The 24355-nt window shown below is 28.5% G+C and overlaps 1 protein-coding gene across 1 annotated transcript in view; it reads right to left on the reverse strand.

Annotated features, from left to right (window-relative positions):
* The window catches only part of LOC132939389 (D-beta-hydroxybutyrate dehydrogenase, mitochondrial-like), a 31735-nt gene extending 9353 nt beyond the window's left edge, over window positions 1–22382 (reverse strand). Inside the window, exons 1-2 of the mRNA XM_061006524.1 lie at window positions 21931–22382; window positions 8425–8809 (exon numbers count right to left, since the gene is read on the reverse strand). Coding sequence (XP_060862507.1) covers window positions 8425–8809; window positions 21931–21999 — 454 coding nt within the window. The 5' untranslated portion in view covers window positions 22000–22382. The remainder of the gene's footprint in view (window positions 1–8424; window positions 8810–21930) is intronic.
* Between the last annotated feature and the right edge of the window lie 1973 nt (window positions 22383–24355).

Below are 24355 nucleotides of genomic sequence, written 5' to 3' on the forward strand. Positions count from 1 at the left end.
TTCGTACAGTGTGTACCTACAGATATAAAGATATACACACACACCTATACATATATATGATATATAATATGAATCGTATACCTACGATCATTGTTGTATTACTTCTTCCAACCGAGCCGGTCACCGCGATGTGAATGACCGAGTAGCCTAACAGTACCCAACATACCAGCACATGGCGCGGCGGTTGTCAAAGAGAAAGTATATTGTATATATATTGCATTTCGATCGTGTTATTTTTTTTTTCCATGTCACTTTGCTATTTAGATATTTTCTGTCATAATCTATATACGCGTACGATATATGTTTGAAGTGCCTATATATATATATATTGTGTGTGCGTATGTGTAGGTGTGTGTATGTGTGTGTGCGCGAGTGTTATTTAGAAAAAAAAATATAGAAGTTAATGTGTCAAACTGTGACAAATGACATCGACTGTTAAAAGTATAACAATATTATATCTAATACTGCACAAAATAGCCTGACGAATAATATGCGAGACGAAAAAGATGAAAAACGGGAACATTTCAGCAATTCGTTGCAATATATTATGTAGGTGTTATATGGAAGGAGTAGGGCGGAGATGTCTCTTTTATTATTTTGTTTTTACACTTCTGCGCAAACTTACCTACCTAATTACATATTATTTCATCATTTAAATAGTAAAATATTATTATGGTTAGTTATTGTTTATCTGTAGAAAAAAAATTATTTCCCAACAATTTTCCAAGCTAACCCTAGGGCACGCTGTGCCCTATATATACAAACATAACGCATATTTGCCCGTTAGCCAAACGTACTAGATTCCTAGTTATCTAAACCAGTTGCTTCTGCTAACAGCAAGACGAACTCGTTTATATTATGTAGTTGCAAACGTTTACTCAATAGTATAATTAAATTTTAATGCTCAAGAACGTCAATATAGGTTAATGCATACTGGTAAGAAGTGTTGAAGACTCCCACTTGAAAATACTTCCTTTGATCAGTTAGATCTGTGATATATTATGGGTCTCTACTCCCAACATACAATATACTATGCATACCTACGTATTTATTACATATTATAATTTGTAAACAGTACTTATTAAGTTAAGCTGGAAATGAATAAATTGTGCACAGATTTAGATATTTTTCAACAGTAATATTTAAAAAATCAAATTCACAGTTTTTGAGTGAGATATAGTGGGTAAATGTTTTAATTACATGTTGATTGTGTTGGTTTTTTTTTTGAAACGGTTAGATAACAATAGTATACCTATATAATAGTTTAAAAAAATACATATTATTACAATCATCATTGGCGTACAATACGTTCTAAAGAGTTAGAAATTATTTTCAGCATATTTTCAGTCGTTGTAAGCATAATTTTGAATTTAAAATATTTAAATAAAAATATTCTACAAAAATCATTTTTTAAACCCTAATATGGTACGCTGTGTATTATTCATCATTTCTAGCAGGTACCTATGATATTACCGTATTTTACACATTACACTTGCATTTAATAATGTTCACAGTGTTCACAGATTGTGTGAACTTGATGAGTTTAAAATTTGTTAATACCGTTGATTTCAAATAATCAGAACGAATCGTGTATCATATTATTTATCTTATGATATTATGATATTTTTACTTTTGTGTGTGCGCATCAAAATAATAATTTATTGCGTAATACTTGTTTTAAATAATGTATGCCTTATGAGTAAGATTACTGTATCAGAACGGTATTCAATGGAAATTTGCCAATAATTATGGTTTAATTTGAAGTCAACCAATTTATTCCACCATATGCCCATATCCATGTGTTGAATTTAATTTTAACATTCTATTTTTAAATAATTTGTACACGATTTGAACTACTCAGATTATTTGCGTGTTAAATAATTGTGAAATTTAGTTTACTCATAATATAAGTATGTGTGTACCCACTGTAAATCGGTAAGTGTCCAGTAACAATAGAAAACAATGTAATGAGACGAGCAATGTCGCTCTACGACTTGTATGATTATGTATTTAGGAACTTTAGTATTATTTTATTTATCAAAGATACATTTTTTTACGATACATAAACTACGTTAAAAGTAAATTTTAAAATGATTACAATATTATACATTAAAAAATCATCATAAATGTTTTATCAAAATTATTATTATATTTGTTATAATTCGAACGAAAATTATATTCAATCATTGGGATGATTTTTATCCCATAAATGGTTTTCATCCTGGTAAATCAGTATAAACAAAATAAATATACTTATCCCGTCTACACTTTGAGTTTAACACTCGAGATTTCAGTTCTAGTAGGTACTCTACATATCAGTATTTAATACCAGAAAATTAACATAATATGTACCTATTATATCAAATTAAACAGTAACATTGTGTGTTTGATATATCATTGAACTTGATGTTATAACATATACAGATTAGATATACCTTTTTATTTTTTTCTTATAATATCTGAAATGTGATAAGTGATAAATTCCACAACTAATTCATATAACAGGTGCCTATATATTATTTGTATTGTTAAAAAATATATAAAATTTTAATGGTTGTAAATGTATACATTTTTATTTGTCATACAAAATATTTAACATGACCAATTATGTCTGCTGGCAAATAAATATACTAAATCTGTATTAACATCATACCGCATCACCCTGCTAATGAACCCAGTTCCCAAATGGCAGCGTGTCGCTTGCAGGGGATGCGCAGAAAACCCGATTTTGTTCGTCCCACGGCTCGTTAGATTAGGTTAGGTCTGGACAGAGTACCTATAGATATATTTTGTTAGGAATTAAATCCCAATTTTTTTTTGTTATATTGTTGATTTGCGTTTCTATAGCTATAAACAAAGCGTTAAGAAATCAGCTTCGCAAAAATCGTTTAGTTGTACCCGGCTCAAAAACACAATAGCATCTATGTTAAATGTAAATATTATAACATATTGCACGAGACTTTTTTTTTTATTTTACATATTATCGCTTATTAGCACTACCTACCTACTGCATTATTTTATTATACAAATGTATATAATATGTAATTTAAATTTAAAACTGATGAATTTTGTTGGACATGTGTTTGGTTATTACTTATTACCACTAATACTCCTTAAACAATGTCCGTCTCACAATCGATTGCGCCGCCTACATAGAGAATGTGCGCGTGATTATAATTTTCACCTCTATATAAATATAATACAATATTAAAATCGAGAAAGTCTCTGTTGATTCTTATGGCAAAATTATTTTAACTGTCGTTGATCTCCGTGAGAGATTACATATTTTTATTATTAAACTGCTTAACTGCTGAAATTTTTCTTGTTATTCTTCGACTTTCATGGCAAATATTTATATTTATATTTTAAATTATCACCCGTTTTACCGTGACATTATTGTTTTCGATAAACATTTATTCAGAGAAAAATTAAAACAACGACACTCAAATGTTTACGGCATGGCGGTTATTATTAAATACCTAGCAAGTCCAATAGCTAATACGTATTATTTTACATATTATGTTTTACTCGTGACAAATCATTCAATGTACCTTTTTATATAGGCACCTACACGTGAAAATAATATGCTCTTCGATTTTGTATACCTAATTATAATCCGTACTTATAGGTATACGATTGTTTTTTGAATACGAACAAAAACACTACGATTTCAATACAAAAATATCTCTTTCAAAAAACGATTATTCCCATTAAATAGTTAAAAAAATATTATTATAATGGTGTATAGTATTCAATACGTATAAGGTTAGACTGATTTTTACATATTCTACTGTTTATATTATTATATATTATGTAAATATTATGGTCAACAGTAATATTGTAATTTATATTTAAGTGCGTATTTCGTGTGATTCAGTGTTACTATCTAAACATAGTAGTATCGAATGTACCTATACGTGGATCTGAACTGTTTCGTAAATTTTCGCTGCCTAAATTAAAACTTTAATAGTGTTTAAAATCCGATTATATTGATATTCTATACGTTGGATTTAGTCAATAAAAAATATAAAACACTTACCTAGGTACCTAACCTACCTATTTACAAGGACAGCGCGTATTCGATAGAAGGCGAGAGCGGAGTGTTTAAAATTTAAGATGCGTTCGACACTATTTTTCTATCGACGACAAAAATTATTAAGATAGTCTCTACTCTCACTTTACGGATACGAATAATATAGTCTGGTTTATTTTAGCCAATGTAGGTTATGGTTGGTAGTTACCATAATCGTCCATACCCATCTAGGAAATCTGCGATTATGCTTGGGTTTTATTTATTATTTTTATCAAATTAGGTACAGCCGACAAATACCCACTGTAAAACATCGCATTTAATTATGATTTATAATATAAAATTTAAGATGCGTAAAAATTAAATTATATATCTGTATGCGTATACTTTTATTTTAGATCGGTTTTTTTTCTAAATAATTATGAATTAAGTAGGTACGTACAATATAGTACATTCATAACTTAAACACTATTATAATATTAATGTACTTATACAAAAATCCAGTTATATATTATGTATCTAATTTTAAAACTAAATACCTAAAACAAAATGAATCATTTGCAATTCTTAAATATAAATTACTACAATTTAAATTTGAAATTAATTTGGATACTTTTGAATGTTGTTAAATAGTTAATGAGAAATTCATTAAATTCTATGCATACCTATAACGATTTATACCTTAAAACGATTTCTTCTTCAGTTCTAAATGGAATATTTTAAATATTATTATATAAACAACAAGATATCAATTAGTAATTTATTACCAAGCATAAAAATCCGAAACTATGTAAATTAAATATACAATTAAGCTTATTGGTACACAATATAATGTTAATATAATATATTATATACCTATAAAAAATGAATATACCATATTATAAAAATCAAAATTACAATAATTACATAGGTACCACATAATACATACCTAATATAATAATTGTTTTGGAATGTATAATTAAAATACAAAATTCACTTTCAAGCAATTAAATTAATTTTTGTAAACATCTTCTGGTTTAAAATATGTAGTTTGTTAAGTTTAGACACATACAATAATAATCAGGATAATACTTATGAGCAATGAGTATCTATCATTTAAATCTTAACAGTCTGCAGTATAGTAAGAATACTTTCTTTTCCACTATTATTACATATAGGCATATTATTAACATTAAACTAGTCATTGGTATTTAAATTTTAAATATAATAATATGATTAATTACAGATATTTTTTAAATTACAAATTACAATGTATAGATAGGTGCCTATCTATATAGTTAAAATTGAAATAATGGTTTTGAAATATGTATGACAATATATCGATTGGATTTTAGAAATTTATCTAAATCAATTTATTTTTTATTTTAGTAAATTTTAAAACCTAAATACACCCACTGAATAGGTATGCCATTATTTAATATCCATATGAAATCTAAATTGAATAATTCAATATATCTACTATTTTTCTGAGATGTTTATAAATATTTATTTTATAATATTGTGAATCATATTAATGTTATGTTATTCGACAAATATATTTTAATTAAATTATATATTCAGGAGATCTAACCTTTTGGTAGATACATTAAGCGTACTAATTACATATAATATGTCCTATATACTCAGGATATAAAACAAATTATACAGTTCAACCACAGATATTCTATAGATAGGTACCTATCTAAAAAAAAAATTGTGATAAGTATATTAAGGATGTAGTATGTTTGCTATGTTGGGTAGTAACTAAGAACAATGAAAACTGTAGGTTATGCAATAATTTGAATAGCACTTTTATTTAATAACACTTTTGTTAACAAAGATATTAATCGTACTGTTTTAATTTGTTTTATCGTCTACATTATCACATTAATATTATACTATTTTGTCGTTTCAGTTAATTTGAATAACTTTAAGAATCTCAATTCAAATACAATAATGATAGGAAATAATTAATAAATTATATAAAAACAATATTGTTTATTAAAATATAGATAATATGCTATGTCATAATATCGTGACTTCGTGATTTGTATTTTTAATGAGATTATTTTTGTCCAGCGAATTCAATAGGTTCAGTATTTTACAGTAGGTACCTATCACCTATGTATAAATGATGCAATTTTAAACGGAAATCCGTTTGATGAAGAAAAAAAATTTACAAATTATATAATATAAATTAAATGTAAGTTGTTTTGTGTATTAATGAAGGCTATATTATTGTTATAAATTATAGGCTTTTAATACGATACTGTGCCAATGTATTCGTATACCAGAGACCTTGAACCGAGTAAAATAATATGCCTTAGCTTATCTACTTATTACGACTTCATCTGCACAACGGTATATTATTATGAATTAAATACGTCACTTTTGTACTACTGTAATGTTGTAGGAAGGTGTCATGTCACTCATGTTAAGAATTAAAAATCGGTTCAGCTAAACACAGTGTTGTCATGTGTGTAGGCATAATATAGTTTGCAACGTATTTTCGTTTCATGGCCATTTATCAATTATTATTCAAAATCCAAGTGAATGCCGAACACGAAAATCTCTATTGTACTAATTCAACAAATTATTTCGGTTAAACGCTTTTATGAGTATAATATTTATATAAATTATTCATAGCATGGTAGCATGCAACGAAGTACATCGAGCCATGTCAAGTAGTACTCTTAAAACTTTGTGCGCTTACATATTCATAAAAAAATACGTTATTACCGTAAATACCTACAAAGTTTTCAACATTCCGCTAGTAACGTTTTTATGATTCCCAGAAACATCCATAATTACGTACCTACTTAATTTTAAACAAATAATAATCATGTAGTAACAGTGTGACGAATAACATAATAGGAAGGTACTTAAATTTTAGTTATCGTTGAACTTAAATATAATTTGATTTATTTTCATTGTTATTGTTTAGAAAAAAAATTACCTTCTCGTAAACGAACAACAGATATTGGTCATGGAGTTCTGTTGTCTGAATCAACTCATGTGCGTTTACCGCAAAGTTACGGAGTACGAAAAAAGTGGATAAAATCTTCAAGCTTGTATAATAATATGTTAGAAATTAAAAGACGTAGAAGTGCATAATATGTGCACCATGCATACAGCAATCTGCAGTTCCAACCTACAACTTTATACGCAATTTTCCCGCCGTAACGTACCTATTATAGGTATCTGTATCATAGGTATAAGTATAAACTATAAAATAATATGTATTATATCTTATAATCAGTTGGGACGGCAAAGGTAACACATTCGTGTTACATTTCCGGTTGGATATCAGATATCCAGATAACAGATTCTGTTATAAACAGAAACCATAACGTTCGCCTAGCGCATATTGCTTCAGAATTACGTTGATTCGTCGTACAAGACTATATACTTTAACTATATAAAATATTAATGATGTAACGAGTGGTGTGATAGTATAATATGTTTATGTTATAAAATATATAGCGTATGAGCATGTAGTGATGGTCACTGACCCGTCCCATAACCACTATTATTAATGGACTAATTTCATGTCAACACAATATTATTATATTTCGTAACACAATTATAACTTCAAGCATAATTTTTAATCACGTTAATCATTAAATGACATAACTACGTTGGATTTATTAATCATACATTTAGGACAACAATACTTAAATTAATTTTGTGTATTTGAATTTTAAAAATGTAAGTACTATTTGGAAAATGGCCAATATTCAAATAAAGTTATTTTGTACTATCTATATAATGGTACATAGAAATTAACAAAACTACGAGTCATTGATCTTATGAAAAACCTATAATACAAATACAAAATTAAATATGAAATAAAAACGAATAAGGAACATTCTAAAAACCACAAAATAATAATTAAATAGTTGTACAAAAATGTCGTATATCACCTATGTAACATTAATAGTACCTAATTACATTTTTATAATATGTTTTCCTTGGAATGTTGTGATTTACATTTTATAAACAGATTTAGGTTCATTATTCCATTAATGTAAATTTAATTGCTATTTTCGGTACAAATGACTTATGAGTATTATAGTTTCCACTCTATGTTACTTTTAAAAAATAACTAACCCGATACATTAAACGGTAGGTATAGGTTTATACAGTGGAATTTATAGAATTTTATATTATAGTAGGTAGGTAGGTCATCAATTTTATTCTACCTAGGTACGTACTACATTGTCACTAGGTATCAAGTTAATATTATATTACCAGTAGGCACTCACACAACCTTCAGTCGACCTTAATAATTATTAAATAGATACTCTCGTTGTCTACCTAGTCTCTGTACAAACTCAATATTATCACTATTCGTTTTCAACCAAAGTTTAAAATTGAGATCCATGGGCATATATCAAATATAGAGATTTACTGACCGTCTTCGCCGGCGGGCAGATGCCTTTTGATGGTGACCACTGCTTCGTGCAGCGAATCCTCGCGGGTCACGTCCAACGACACGAACACAATACCTCCGGGTGCCCGTTCCACGTCCGCCGCGGCCGATTCACGCTGCTTGACGCGCGATCGGAGCAGGGCACAGGCCCCGGATGACGGGCCGGACGGCGGTGCGTGATCGGAAGACTCGGCCGCGTCCGACCGGATGTCCGGTTTGTGGCCGGCAAACACCCGAAAACCAGCGGCCGCCAGCCGGTCGCAAAGCTGCAGTCCAGCGGACGTTTCACATGATGTGACCAGCACTGATCGGAGCGCCGGAACCGCGTCCACGGTTTTCCTGCTCATTTTCCGCAACAAGTATAGCACCTGAAACAATAAGGTCCACGTCAGTGACATAATATCGATATATTTATATATGCTACGAGAGTACGTTAGCGTTGCGCGCTATTTTCGGTGCGTGTTGGTTAGTGGTTACCGTGGTAAAGGTGGTACACCGTGGAGGCAGATACGAAGTTACAGCCATCATTACGCCTTTGGTAAAACAACATTTTGCGCTCTCCGCAATAACACTATAGGTAAATTTTGACTCAGTTTTGGGAGTAATGTAGGTTTTTCTTATTACTGTATCGTCGTTGATTATGTTATAATTGTAATGATGTAAATATTACGCATTAAACCATCTAGGCATATTATTTACAATTATATATACTATTCCCCAAATACACTACAGTTATTTTTTTTTTTTTGAAACACCCCTCACCGCCTTCAACAATCTCATATTATCATATTATTTAATAATGATGGGTGATAATGTAGGTGGTATATTGATTTATTTTTATCTATATAAAATAATAACTAATTAATCATAAATGGCGTTAATTTATATATAGCCCATAATACCCACATTAACCTTAATAAATATATTATGTTCCGGGCTTGTATTACTTTTATGGTCCACTTTAATTGGTGTACTCCTTGTCGAGTTAACTGGGGTACTGGACTGTAATAGGTAAACTACCAGTCACCTACATGTATATTAAAATATGTTGATTACATCGGATACCAATAATAGTATCGGCCAAAAAAAAATCAATAAAATATAAATTGAACAAAAAGTCCTGTTAACCGATAGTACCAGACGTATAGTAGCGTATGCTACCGTAGTACCCAATAATATTTTGGCAGAAAAGAAATGTTTATCAATAATTATTGGTTATGAACTCATCAGACAACAATAACTTCCAGCAATTAATATAACCGTGGTTGTATATTATATAATTAAATATGAGAGTCCATACAACGGGTGGCGTTAAAGTTCTTCCGCTATATATTACGCGATAGAAATTATATACTTCACGCAAGTGCGTGTGGATACAATTATTGGTCTGCTTTAGGTCACGCAGATGAGTACTTTTCCGAATATATACACAAATTCCGTATTCGAGACTTGCGTACCTATATATATATTATATATACGTAGGTACAAGAATATTATACAGTAAACCGCAGTCGAGAACAACTTCGACTCTATACTTTCACCCAATTACAAGCGGCCACGCGGGACGTCCGAACCGGTGTACTGCGCCTATATTAATGACGCATGCAAATAAAAAATTTGTTCTATCAAATTTTGATCTGAAAAAAAAGATTTTATGGACGTACAAAATACGCACAATAGAATATATTTGTATGATTCAAAAACCAATATTCTGTTCATACTGTATAACATCCGCACTCCGCCATGCTATTCGGATAACTTATTATTATTATACTTATTTATTTTAAATGTCACTACCTGCAAAATAGTGAAATCCGTACGCATAACACGACGAGCGTATGCAAACGATATTGTTTTTGATTGAAATTGGTTGCAGTTGTTAAAAATATAAAAAGTATTTGCCACTGGTGAATCGTTGTCAATTATTGAATGCACACAATATTATATAGGTATTTATGTAATGAGAAATTATTAAATTCTGACCGACGCATCATCACTTTTATTTCATATTTATAAATTATAATATTATTACATAGGCATTTTATACATCTATAATATCTTTGATCTATTTCAATGTTGGTCTCACAGTGACATAGGAGGGGTGTGTGGGAGGCGCAGTCCATTTATTAATATTACCATGTCTATTGTCTATGTACTATACTATTATTATTTATTACCTATTTATATGATATTATAGATACTCATATTATAACAGTCTTACATATTTTTTAAAAACCCCTAACGAGTTTCAGTATATTTTTTCTTATAATATTTTAATATGTATCATAATATTATTATTATTATTATAGTTTTAATGAATTAATGAGCACGATATTAAAATGTATATTTATTTATTTTGTACCTATCTATTTAATTGTTGACTCTAATCAATCAACATTCAATGAGCCGTAATAAGTAAAGCGTTGGCGGAGAGATACGGTGGTTAGTTAATATACACAAATTATCATGAAGCTTGAGGTAGGTTATTAGTTATTATAATAATATTTTCAAATGTCTTATGTAGGTACGTGTGAATGTGCGTCGTGCACTAACGACGACGGTCGTTTTATGTTATAATATTGTGTTAGCTGCATTTAGGTGGTACCTACCTATTGTTAATTATTTGGCCACTGATTTCTTCGTAAGTCTGGCTTATCGTTACAAAATTTACTTCAATATGAGTACCAAATAATCAGCCAAGGACTGTATACAATTAAATTTGTAAAGTTTTCATTACGCGTCTATTGTATAGTGTCTGGCCATATTATAATATAGATATCTGTGTATCTGGCCAACACTTGATATTTTCCATCTGATATGATAATACACGACAGACATCGTTCGAATCAGTTATTTTTTCCTCGAGTGTAGAATATATTTTATTATAGTGTGGAATTCAATAAACAATCCCATTGCTAGTTCATACAAATAAAGTCATAATATCATTTTATACTGATGGCGGACAATATTATGTCATTTTTTCTCAATATTAATTATTTCAAAAACAATAGGTATCATAGTTTGGTTCTATTATTACCTAGTAATAGGTACTTATTTCCTATAAAAAAACATAATATTTCGTATTATGTCGTATATAAAAATATTATAATGACGTACTAATTATAGTCCACTTGCAAGTTATTTTATTATTTTAGTAGGAACACAATATAATATATTATTGTATATTTGTGTGCATTACCATATGCTAACCACATATTATTATTATGTTGTATGACATAAAATTATATTTTTTCTTGTAGCTATACTTACCTAGGTACATTAAAGTGTAAGCATTGATAAATGGACGTAAACACATTGTGCAACACCTTATTAATTATGGCCAAATACATAATTAATTTCATGTCAATTGGATATATCAAAATATATAGTAACTTTTAGAGATATTTTATTTTAAAAATAAATTAGCGTTTAATTGTTTACTGTGTATCTGCAGTGTCTATAATATTATGGATATCGGCCAATTTTCTTGTAGTATGATTATGTACAGTCGAATACATATTGTAAAATATATTTACTATTATTTTTAATAACAAAAAATTAAGTATTAAAAATAACATAGGAAAGCGTAAAAAATAAACAAACATAAAGTAAATATATTATTAGATAATTATAAATTTGCACCTAGACGCCTATAATTCGCGTTTATATGAGTGTAGGTTTTTAAACACGTATAATTCATAGTTAGCCGTATATTGTGAGCAAAATAAATACATATTTGAGCCAAATTAAACTGTGAAAAAAATGATTGTATCTAACCATGGTTGTATAGGTAGATAGTTAATTTAGAAGTGAATTGTGAATATACACGTTTTTGCACGTCGAATACCTTCCTATAGAAATAAACTTAATACGCCAATTATTATTGTTTCTTAACCTAGAATATTTTATTAAAGAAAAAAAAGACAAGCTCTTGTTCTCAAAAAGAAAATAAAACGTTCCGTTATACTCTGCGCTTTTGTTCATAAGTGCCTATGTGGCTATGCGTTATATTGTAATATAATACAACTGTTTTGGTAATTGGTATACAATTATTATTAAATTATTATTAGTAACCCGCGTAGCAGCCATAACATGCATATTCAACTGTTGTGGATATTCCACTTAACGATTTTATGCAAAAAAAATAGTAAAATATTTTTTTCGACAACTATTATAGTATATGTTATAATATAACTATATTATAGTACCTATACCTACCTATATTTATGATTTCAGTTTCAGTAGACAGTGGTATAATAAACTACCTATATTATATTATTATTATTATTATTATAATAATTTATCATACTGAAATAAATACAATGTTATAAACCTATAAATAATGATGAGGAGACGATAGACTAAACAACACAAGATTAAATTTCTGTAAATATTATAGTTACCTGTTTATAACGTATCAGGTATTATTTAATTTCTGACATAACTCGTTTAAAATGTTTTTATTGCACAATTCGTTCAATAAAATATCAAACAATAATTAAGTGAATGCGCATTGAAAAAAAAATACTTCACAGAGTAAAAAAATATTCTACCGTAAGAATTTAAAGTAAGCAAAAATTATTCAAATATTTCTAGAATAAATAATGAAATTAATGATAATAATTTATATTGTTTAGACTATAGAGTGTATAGATAAGCTTGCGTCTGAATTTATAAGATATTGCATGAACAAAATAAATTTATAATTTTAACATGTAGATATGTACCTAAAATAATTACAAGATGATGCAAACGCCAATCACTTACATTAACCAATATTTTATTAAACATTAAATAATTAAATAATTATATATTATTTCTGATAAATATTTAATTTGTTGCCTGTTTAACACTATCTATCAAGACTTTTATTATTATTTCTTTTTATAATAGAATACTGCAGTAATTACATATTTTTTTTATAGCTATACATTTAACCTTAATTTTAACAAGTAATGTACACTCGTATAGCATTATCTATTAAGATTCTGTTTGACATTCATAAAAATACAAGTTCCAAAGTGGCAAAATATTTATAAAATCCTTGATTTGCTCAATAAAAATAACATTTTTACATAAATCGTTTGAAATATAAATATAACCATTTGAGAAATTAAAATTCCAATCAATGTATTTTAGTATTCATTAGGTAATTAAAAATATATATTATTGAAATTCTATACATATGATTTGTTAATATTAGTACCTAGTAGTTATAAATAATAGCGTATAAATCCATGGTAAATTAAACGAAAATCATGTTTTAAATAATCAAGTATTCATTTTAAAATTTCGTCATGGAATGTCGATATATTTTATTCAATTATTTTAAAATAAATATAAATTTTTCAAATATTTTTATACAGCTATTTTATTACAAAGAAGTAAAAATATATTATTATTTTGGGTGCTCATTAACAATAAATGTTATTGGTTCAATCAATTCCAAAACACATATTAAGCAATAGCAACGAGTACCTACCTCATAATCTAAAAAATAATAGTTTTAGTGCCACGATAATAATTCAATAATTGTATTCATGTGACAACACTACAATAGTAATAACGTTTACTATCAAATATCAATTAGTATTCTATGTTGTGTTTAAGTCATTGGAAAGTCAACTATAGTGAAATCAAACATCAAAATATTAAATATATCTACTAGGAAACTTGTTTATGGAATCCTCATCATCATAATAATATATTCATTAGAGATTACGTGTTTTTAATTCAATTAATGATAAAAATAGTATTTTTCCAAGGTTTTTAAATTCATTGTCATAGAAGATATTATACTCGCTACATCATTGAAATCATGTCATCCGATTAGATATAATTTGTATCTATTTAGTCACACACAGGTAGAAAAAAAATAAACTATAAGCTGTCATTTTATAATATTTTCTATTTTTCGTGATTAAGATGTGCTATTTATTAGAAAGTGTTGCATTATTTAATACAATTTGGTTATTAATAAAATACAATATTGAAATGACGTTGGTGATGACGTTGAAAAACTCGAACAATCGATTAAAAAACATTTAAGACACCATACACTTGAATATAATGTACCTATACAATGTACAGTATATTGTGTAATGTATATTATATACAAGGTGTAATACATAAACCCGACAAATGAAATAACTATTTGGTTAAAGTCAATATTCAAACATTTTTTTATATATGTATATAATTTATAGACGCTTGCACCACAAGTACAGCGTAATACATTTTTTATTTTCATTTTTTAACACTGCAAATAAAAAATTATTTTAACACACGGAGAAATTCAAAATATCTAACTTGTAAATCTATTTTTAGGCAAATTTCGATGGTAAAGACGTTTATTTAGTCAAGTAGATTATTTTTTTAAATATCAATATATTTTTATTGATAAATTAATTTGAAACGTACCTACAATAACTTTTTTCAAAATAATATATATTATATTGTAGATCTGAGATCCGGTTGTATCTTTCGAACGTTGTACCGTTCAAACGAAGAAAGAAAAGGTTTCAGCTAGTTCAACCGTAAAATAAACTTATATTATAGTAATAACAAACTTCCAGTTGCATATATTATCTTTACACCGATCCGAATAGCGTGTATGTAATTATTGTTTGTATTTGAATATTTCGAATACGATTCGTGGTATCAACACGATAATACGATATCTGCCGAAAGCAACGTTACAATAATATTCTAAAAAGGCCTTCTGCAGTGTTGATGATATGTAAGGTATACCTACCTAATAATAATTGGTGTACGAATCTTATAGAAAGCGTTTGAAACGTTCTCGTATGCACGTGTTTACAGGTATATTATATAATACATCATGACGTTATATATTAGATAGGTTGGGTACTACCTACCGATATTATTACAATAATGATCTCGCAGAGGCGAACCGCGCGTCGACTTTTTATCACAGAATACGTTGATTATAATTTTATACTTCATAAGTCGTTTATAATACGTATTATACCCATACGAAAATAAAATTAAAGAAAAAATAAATCGTAAGCTCGTAGAACCCGTTTTTTATTAGCTGGTAGCGTGTTTTTGTATAAATATAATATAATATATTATTGATACCTATCCCAACTCTCGCGTTCCACGACGAGTGGTCCGTCACGACTTGAATGAAATGTGCAAAACACACAAACACACATAATATCATAATATTATTATGTATATACGTATTATAGGTAAGTATTATAGGTATGTAGGAATATTGGTACGTAGAATGGTATTTAAACGTACCTATATAGTATTATGTTGTATAGTGGTCCTTAACATATTATATTATATCTATACCTACTGTTACTCGCGCACTTATATATTGCGTACAACTGCACAAGTGCAAATTGTTATTAAAGTATATCGAGTCCGATTATTTAATGATTATTATCGAATGTGTTATGTACCGATTTATACATATTATTACACGCACGCCATAATAATGTTTATCCATTTTAACGACCGGAGTAGATTTTTCTGCGTATAAAACCGATTTGATTCACCGAGCTGCTCACCCAGTTTTTTTTTATCGACAAAGCAGGTATTCTAAATCTAATTTTTGGAATTTTAAATATACCCACTTCAATAACATATTTTCATACACTCAGAATTTTTTGCACTACTTAAGGAGTGTCCCTCGGAGATACAAACTTTTTTTTTTTTAATTGAAATCCCATTTTTTTTCTGCTTTATTAGCTAGTGGATAATTTTTCTGAAAATGTTAAATGTTGACATTTCAAAATCAAAATTCAAACGAGTATAGTTTTTGAGTTATTTAACTTTGTGTACTAAGGATAATGGATCCATGATAATGGGTTTGGGAGATATTTTATTTTATTTATATTTTTATTTATTCTACAAGAAGATAATGAGCCCCACTGAACATGTTAGGGGGCCCAACGATATGGGGACATTAATATGGTAAATTGCAAATTTTAGTAATTAATATTAATCCATCAACATTTATAATTTATAAAAATCGTCCAAGTATAATACTTATATAAAATATTAGACTAGATAAAATATTAGGTAAGTACATCAATTTTATATTTTTTAAAAACCGTTGTTAAGGATCTATTACTACCATAATCTTTAATAAACATTTTAACAGATAGCTAAAAAATTACTAGGTAGTTCAAATTTTGAATTATAATTATAGTTGTAAATCATTATTTTTAAAAAATATATCCACTAAATAATTTACAGTAAATAAGGGAGTATTTCATTAGAAAAACATAAGTTTGTAAAACCACAAGTCACTCCTTAAGTAGTAAGTAGAAAAAAACTTTAAGAATTTAAATAAATTCTTCATAAATGAAAAAAACTGAAGTAAGCACGCTTGGTGAATCATTCTCTATATTATATATTTAATACAATACAATAGATATACCACATGCATATTTATTCTCTTTTCTTTAAGTAAAACGAAGCGGAAAAACATATTATAATAATATATACTCTTTTTACATATATTTAAATGTTCCAATTATCTACTATGGTCTATGTTATTGTGGTACAAAATTATATTATACCTTTTATTATGTTACCTAATCTAATTGTTGTTTGTTATGTATAATATAAAATTATAGATTGGCTGAAAGTGCTATTAAAAAAATTGTTTTGGTCTTCAAAAAAAAGATATCACACGTATAGTAATAATAAAAGATATCAGACGTATGATAATAATAATATAAATATGTTATATTTAATTATTAATTATGTATATTTAAACGAAATTAATAGATGAGACATTTAAGAAACAACAGATTTCTCAAATCATTGATTAGAAGTTTAAACGGTATTGAATTATTATACAATTAACTTTAAATTACAATTATACGCATTTGAATATATATATATATTTGAACGCCTTAAAAAATAAAGTTATTAAATCCAATTATGTTATGTTGCAATAATGTAAGTAATTATATATATTTAATCAATGTCACCAATATTAGTTAAATATTAATAGGCGTGCGGACGGGGGGGGGGGGGGGGCTCCCTGCGGCCCCTGGAATTTTCTTTAATAAATACTTAGATATCTATGCTATACTAGATAGCGAACATTTTTATATTTTACATGAAAAAAGTGAAGCTAGTTTGAATCTCATAGTTTAGATATCTGTGAATAAATGTAATAAAGTTATTAATATATCAGTTATCATCGACCAAATGATTTACTATTATCAAAGAATACTCTACGTCTCTACTATCCACTATACTACCTAGTAGACTATTTTTTTTTTATCACAGTGTGATCTATCAACTACTTTATTTATATACTTACGTTATTTCACGGTTGTTACTTGTAGATAATATTACATACCACTTAGGTTAGTTAAAATAGTAATTACAAATAACGAATACTTTAGACCTAAAAAACAGAATATTCTTATTTAGTACATTAAACTTTTACATATTATAACTAACTAGTAAACAAAATACTATTATAATGAGTGAAAAGAAGATCATATAGCAGAAGAATAGGTAATCATTAAGGTCATTAAAGTTCACACTTTTTTTAAAAGTTGAATTTTGTCCGGAGTGACCCGTAAAATGGGGTGACTTCGGACACGTACCTATTAGATTTCATTAAAAACTGATGTTATAATTACAATGGGTGACTTCGGACAGTATAGATATTTTTAAAAAAAATGTAATGAATTGAAATAAAAAAACCCCGTACATTTATCGCAAATACAACATAATTTATTAAATATTCTAAAAAAAAACTATTTACTTTTCTATAAACATATAAACTTAAAATTTATTTTTTACTTTTCCGTATTTACTTATTGTGTTGTCATTTTTAGATTCTGAGTGGAGCGAGGAATGTAATGGTTTTACAATGATGTTTATTTCTTTTTTATTCTGTAAACAATTTTTCTCCTTCTAAACTTGCTCAAAAGTATCAAGTATAGCATTTTTCTGAAAGGTAATGTTCTTGAGCTGGTACTTTAAAGAGGTAATTTTTCGATTTTCGAAACGCTACTTGAAATAAAAGCGGTTTAAGGAGAAAAAACGTACGATTTCACGATTTTATAATATTAAATAATTACGGACGACGTTTTCTACCAGAAATATTGCTTCAAATGAAAAATAACAAGAGATATTTTTTGTTGTATTTTTAATTTTGTTCCTTACGGTTTAAAGTTTGGAAAATTTTAGCCATTTTTGAGCTATTTATAGACATTTTAATTTTGGGAGTTTTTTGTTGTAATTAAAAATTTGGGTTGTTTACTTATATTAGCCTTACCTAGACATGGTAAAATTTTCAAAACATTTGAGTGACTTATGAGCTTTTTCTTTTATTTTATATTTTTTTTTTCATTTTTATGATATTTCCTAATTATAATTATATAAATTACCTATTTATATAAATCGTTCTTAAGCTGTTCTTAAAACGCTTTGTTTATCACCATAGAAACGGATAAAATTAAATAAAAAAGATTCCCTCGTCCGCTCAGAATCGTTTTTTATCGAATGCAATCATTGCATTCAAATCGAATACAGTAAAATTACACTATCTTGTCTGAGGCCCGAAGGGACGATGGACAAACATCCACTACCGTAATGCGCTGACCAACTTTTTTTTATAACTAACACCATCAACGACATTTTAAATAACGTTAGGATTATAATTCTTATATACGCACGACCTCCTACATTGTTGACATATGATCTGGGCATAGTTAATGTATTGTCTGAAGTCACCCACGTTTGGTAATAATTAAGACGATTTAAAACTACAGTATGAGATCAAGTTACTTAACAATTTGCACATATAGGTACCAATTACCATTGATTTTATAGTATATTATAAAATCAATGCAATTACCAATTAACACAGACAAGTTAACGGGTATAGTAACCGAAAACCGCAATTAAATATTTCTATTTGCTGTTGTGCTACAGTAGTCAATGTAGTTATGTAATTTAAAAATACAAAAATATAATATTTTGTATTTACCTCCATGACATGTACTATGACGCCATTATGACATCAATAAATATTATTTTCTATGGAGGTTACAATAAATATTAACGTAGAGTATCAGTTTTCAACTTTTATTAAACGTATATTCTAAAATTATAAGATAACTAAAAAAACATGGTGTTATCCGAAATCACCCCACATGTCCGAAGTCACCCCTTTTTACGGCAGTCATTAGTACAAGAATCTTTGGTTCAGACATTTTTATGGGCCCCCCCCCCCCTGCGGACAAAGTCTCTACACGCCTATGAGAATATGTTAAAAGTATATAATATAGTTGTAATAAATAATAATCCGAATAATTTCTTAACCTGGATTAGATTGTATAAATTATATTAAATATAATAATAATATGTTACAATGTCGTAATAAATGAAGCATGAGTTTTGCTTAAAACCGTAGTCATAATAATATATACTATAGGTTTAATATTATATATTATTAATAAAAAAAACACAAGTTAAAAATGATTTTGATACATTTCTAGCTTTTTCTGTCTTAAAAGTAGATTCAAATCTTTTTACATATTTTATTTTATTTACGCACCAATGCAATGAACCAATTAACACATGAATCACTTTCAAAGTTTAAAGTATAAAAGAGTTATCATTTTTTCTGTAAAATTTCATAAAACCACTTGTTGAAATTTCCGACGCTATACTTTAAGTATAATATGCTTATTTTTGAAGTACCTATTGGTGAATGACGATATCAAATTATATAATTTGAAATGCATACACTTCATGGGTTTAAATTGAATTTGTCAATACACCTACGTGTGTAGTGTGTACATTTTAACTATTCAATAGTCTACGTAGACACGTATAGTTATGTGCGTAACGTGTGTACATGAATAATATGAAACAAAATTGTTGTTACTAGGTAATGTTACTATAGTAACTATTACTACACACATACATTTATATTATATTTTATACATTTTACCGTTGATATAATATTACAGTTGAAATATTTCTTTGATCACATATTTTTGATTAATTGTCTATTATTCTTTATAATTTACTTTGAATATTATTACTTTAATACTTTATATACTTTATCGTTATATTATAGTGTTGTTAGTGACATTTTAATTAGATATAAAAAATCGTATAATCATATAAATCACGATTCACGACTTTTAATTTTGATATGCATGTACAAGCCTAATTATTGAACAACGTTATTAATTATTTATATAACTTTAAAATACAATTGTTTTTATGTTATTTTGTTTATTTTTTTGTTAAGTTCTAGGAATATAATGTACTTAAGTCATTATTATTTTATATTCATTTTTATTCTCTTAGTCGTTTCCTAAATATCATAATACGCATGAGAAATCTTCTTTAGATTCATTTCTCATGGTTTACTCCACGAACGTCATCAAATATTTTATTTCCGTTGACCACAAAACCAATCAGTTTATTCCGTATTTCCATCCGTACAAAATGTAATCCAATGCATCAACCCGCACGAAACGGATTTAGGTACTTTATTTTCAGTATCATTGTAATTTGCGTAGTATTATCCTGTAACTATTATTATAATGAAGCGTTTTTAATTTATCACGTTTTCTCGCATAGAAACTGTATAAAAAAATTAATTACAACGAATACAACAGTTGCAGTGATCAAAACGTAATATATTTTGTCTGCCACTCTGCTCTTCCGAGTCTGCAGTTAACAGCGGTCAGCGAGGTTTTTTTGGACCTAGGATTGTATCCAAGGGTACAGTGGGGACTGCAGCCCTTCCGAGGCTTCATGGAAATTTAAAAATGCTTTCAGTGTACTGTGATCATATTTATCAAGCAAATTTTTATTTGTTCTATGGTTGCTGCTAAGTTCTAAATTGTTATATAGCCATGGCAACAGCATATCAAAGGAATTCTAATTCCTCTATACAACAAATTATACCCTATATAACAAATTAACAGCCCCTTCCAAAAGCAAAATCCTGGCTATGCCACTAGATGACAGCGGCACAGGACTGTGTATATGGGTGGCTAAACAGACGTTTATGAAATTTTTAGAAACCACATTTGAAATAGAAAATATTGTACTGAAATATTGTACAAAATAAACTCAGAAAATATAGTCCAACTTTCTGTGAGCGAAATAAAACAAAACAAAAAATGTGTCTGCTTAAAGCCAAAAGGTGGTTTAGCTGTGGATTATAACGTTTCGGTATAAGATGATATCTGAAATAGGTTGGTACATAACAATAATATAGGGGTGAAACTATGAGTTTATTTAAGTACTTTAATCGTTAAGGGACGTAGACTCTAGTACCTATAGCAAGTCCACCCCCGACACAGCTGCAGTGACACTTATAATATTATTATGTATTAGATCATCAAAAAATTGCGAAATATTATACTTGTGAGGTATATGATTCCACGAGCCTGTATGTATTTTATACAATAGTATAGGTATATTATATTATAGACATATAGGTATAGGTACCCACCAGAGAGCACGCTATGCAACACAGGGCCAATAGTTGAACGCCCAAAACCAACGCTGTATCGTCGTCCATTATAATGTTTTGATACAATAATATATATATATATAATTATTTTATTATTGATTATATTATACGTCCACGTACGACAGATTCACACACACACACACATACACACACATACACTGGTGTTCGAAATACCTCACATATTATAAACAGGTCGAGTTAAGTTAAGGTAAAAAAAAAAAAAATAAAAATACGAAGAAGCTCCGTTTTTCACCGGACAACCGTCGGCGACACACTATAATAACAAATAATAATTATAATATAAACGAATATTATTATACACGAACACACGACCGCGCAGGACGAGGTACGATACGCGCACTGCGCCTGGTCCGGGGACGTGTTTTTACGCGTTTTGTTTGCCGCCGCCGCCGCCGCCGCCGCCGCGCGTGTAATAGAATGTACTGCAGCAGTCGTTGTGTGCGGGAGATGAAGATTTCCGATTGTCATCGGCCGTATCCGATTTCGTACGTGTCCGATTGGCCGGTCACATAGAAAGCAGCGGCGGCGGCGGACGAGCTCGAGTGCGCCTTTTAGACGTAGGCCGCAGTTTTTTTTTGTTTTTATTCTTTCCGTCCACGACCGTTCTCTTTAAAAAATTTTAATTAAAAACTAAACGTTTCGAAGAGAGAAAAAAATGAAGCTATATAATAGCCGGGTACCACACGTAACGATATAAATTGAAAGGAAAAAAAACACTGCCCATATTCTATATAATGGCTTTATATATGATAAATATAAGTATATAAGCATGTGTTTAAAAAAAACAAAGGTGTGGAAAGATGAAATCTTGGACAGCCGCCGAAGACTTTTGACCCACTTATTTTATTCACGCTGAGTGTCATTCGCTATTATTGTAATATTTTGTCTCGAGTCTCGACAAATACACTTCACCCCAGATAATGAGTGTAAAATGCGCAGAGTAAAAATGAAAAACCCGTAGTTAATAAATATGAGATTTAACATTTAAGAATTAATTAGTTTAGAACTCACAAGAATTTATTTTCCTACTTCTGGTATAGATTATTATTTTAATAGTATTTACAATTTTGGCTGGATAACTCATTATATTTATTAAATTTTTTACTGATTTTATGAATTATGATTGATTGTCCTAGATTAGGTAATGACAATTTTTTTTAACTATTGTTACCGACAATTATATTGGAAATGGAATTGCAATACTTGATATCAACATATTATATTTTATGGTTACGTTTTTGATTTTACTTACTGCTTTCTATGCACTGAGCTGCAGTGAAGCGTTTTTCTAAAGACATAACATGATATCTTTATTAGTCATCAAAATAGTCGATCACTTAGCAGAAACTAAAGATATCACTTTTTAGTTATTCGTTATTGACTGATATAATAGTTTATCGTGTTATTCAATGTGTCCACTAATTCACTCATCGATGTAGCGATAAACAAAACCTATTCCAATAATTGACAAATAAACAATTTATAGTGAACACACTATCAAATATGGTTGCCATACGTCCCAGTTTTGAATATGGCGTCCCGATAAAGTACCTATTTCGGGATCGCCAATAATTCTTGTCCCTGAATCAAACTTCACTAATTTATGTTAACTACTTATGTTATTTTTTCTAACTCAACACTTATATTAGAAAAACAATACTGTTTTGATAAATGAATTATTTGATTGATAGACGAAATCTATTTTAAAATTACTTTCCTGACTTTGTGACGACAATAATTATTATTGATGAATGTATTCGTTGTTATCCTGTTGCCCCATGACAATATGTTGTTGTTACTATATTAACGCTAACTATTGACGGTAATTGATAATAATTTCGTAGGTTACTCTTTCCGATTTGTAACGTTGAGTTAGTTTTTACCTAAAAAACGCGTATGTCACAAAGCAGCGGTTCTCAGCCTTTTTATATCCACGTACCACTTACATGACCATAACATTTTCATGTACCACTTAACCAAATAACCTTTTTTTTGCTTATCAAAAATGTAAATATTATTTTACATGTACTGAAATCACAAAAAGAAAATTGAATACCAAATAATATGTAAAATTATTATTTATATCATATAAATTATAAACCAATTAGTATTTAATGTGAATAATGATCCATTTCATTTTTATAATAAAGTGAAATTTTCTTAGCGTACTACCCATGAGCTTTTCGAGTATCACTAGTGGTACGCACTACGCGTACCACAGGTTGAGAAACGCTGTCGTAGAGTACTTGTATTGTATGAGGGATATTCTTTAATTACGAAAAAATAGTAAATGAAACAGATGATGGTTGACAGCAGAGGAGTGGTACGATTTTTTACGTAAAAATTAAACAAAACATGTTTGTCCCGGCTTAAGTCATTTAAA

Source organism: Metopolophium dirhodum, chromosome 2, assembly GCF_019925205.1.
Source record: "Metopolophium dirhodum isolate CAU chromosome 2, ASM1992520v1, whole genome shotgun sequence".
Taxonomy (NCBI): domain Eukaryota; kingdom Metazoa; phylum Arthropoda; class Insecta; order Hemiptera; family Aphididae; genus Metopolophium; species Metopolophium dirhodum.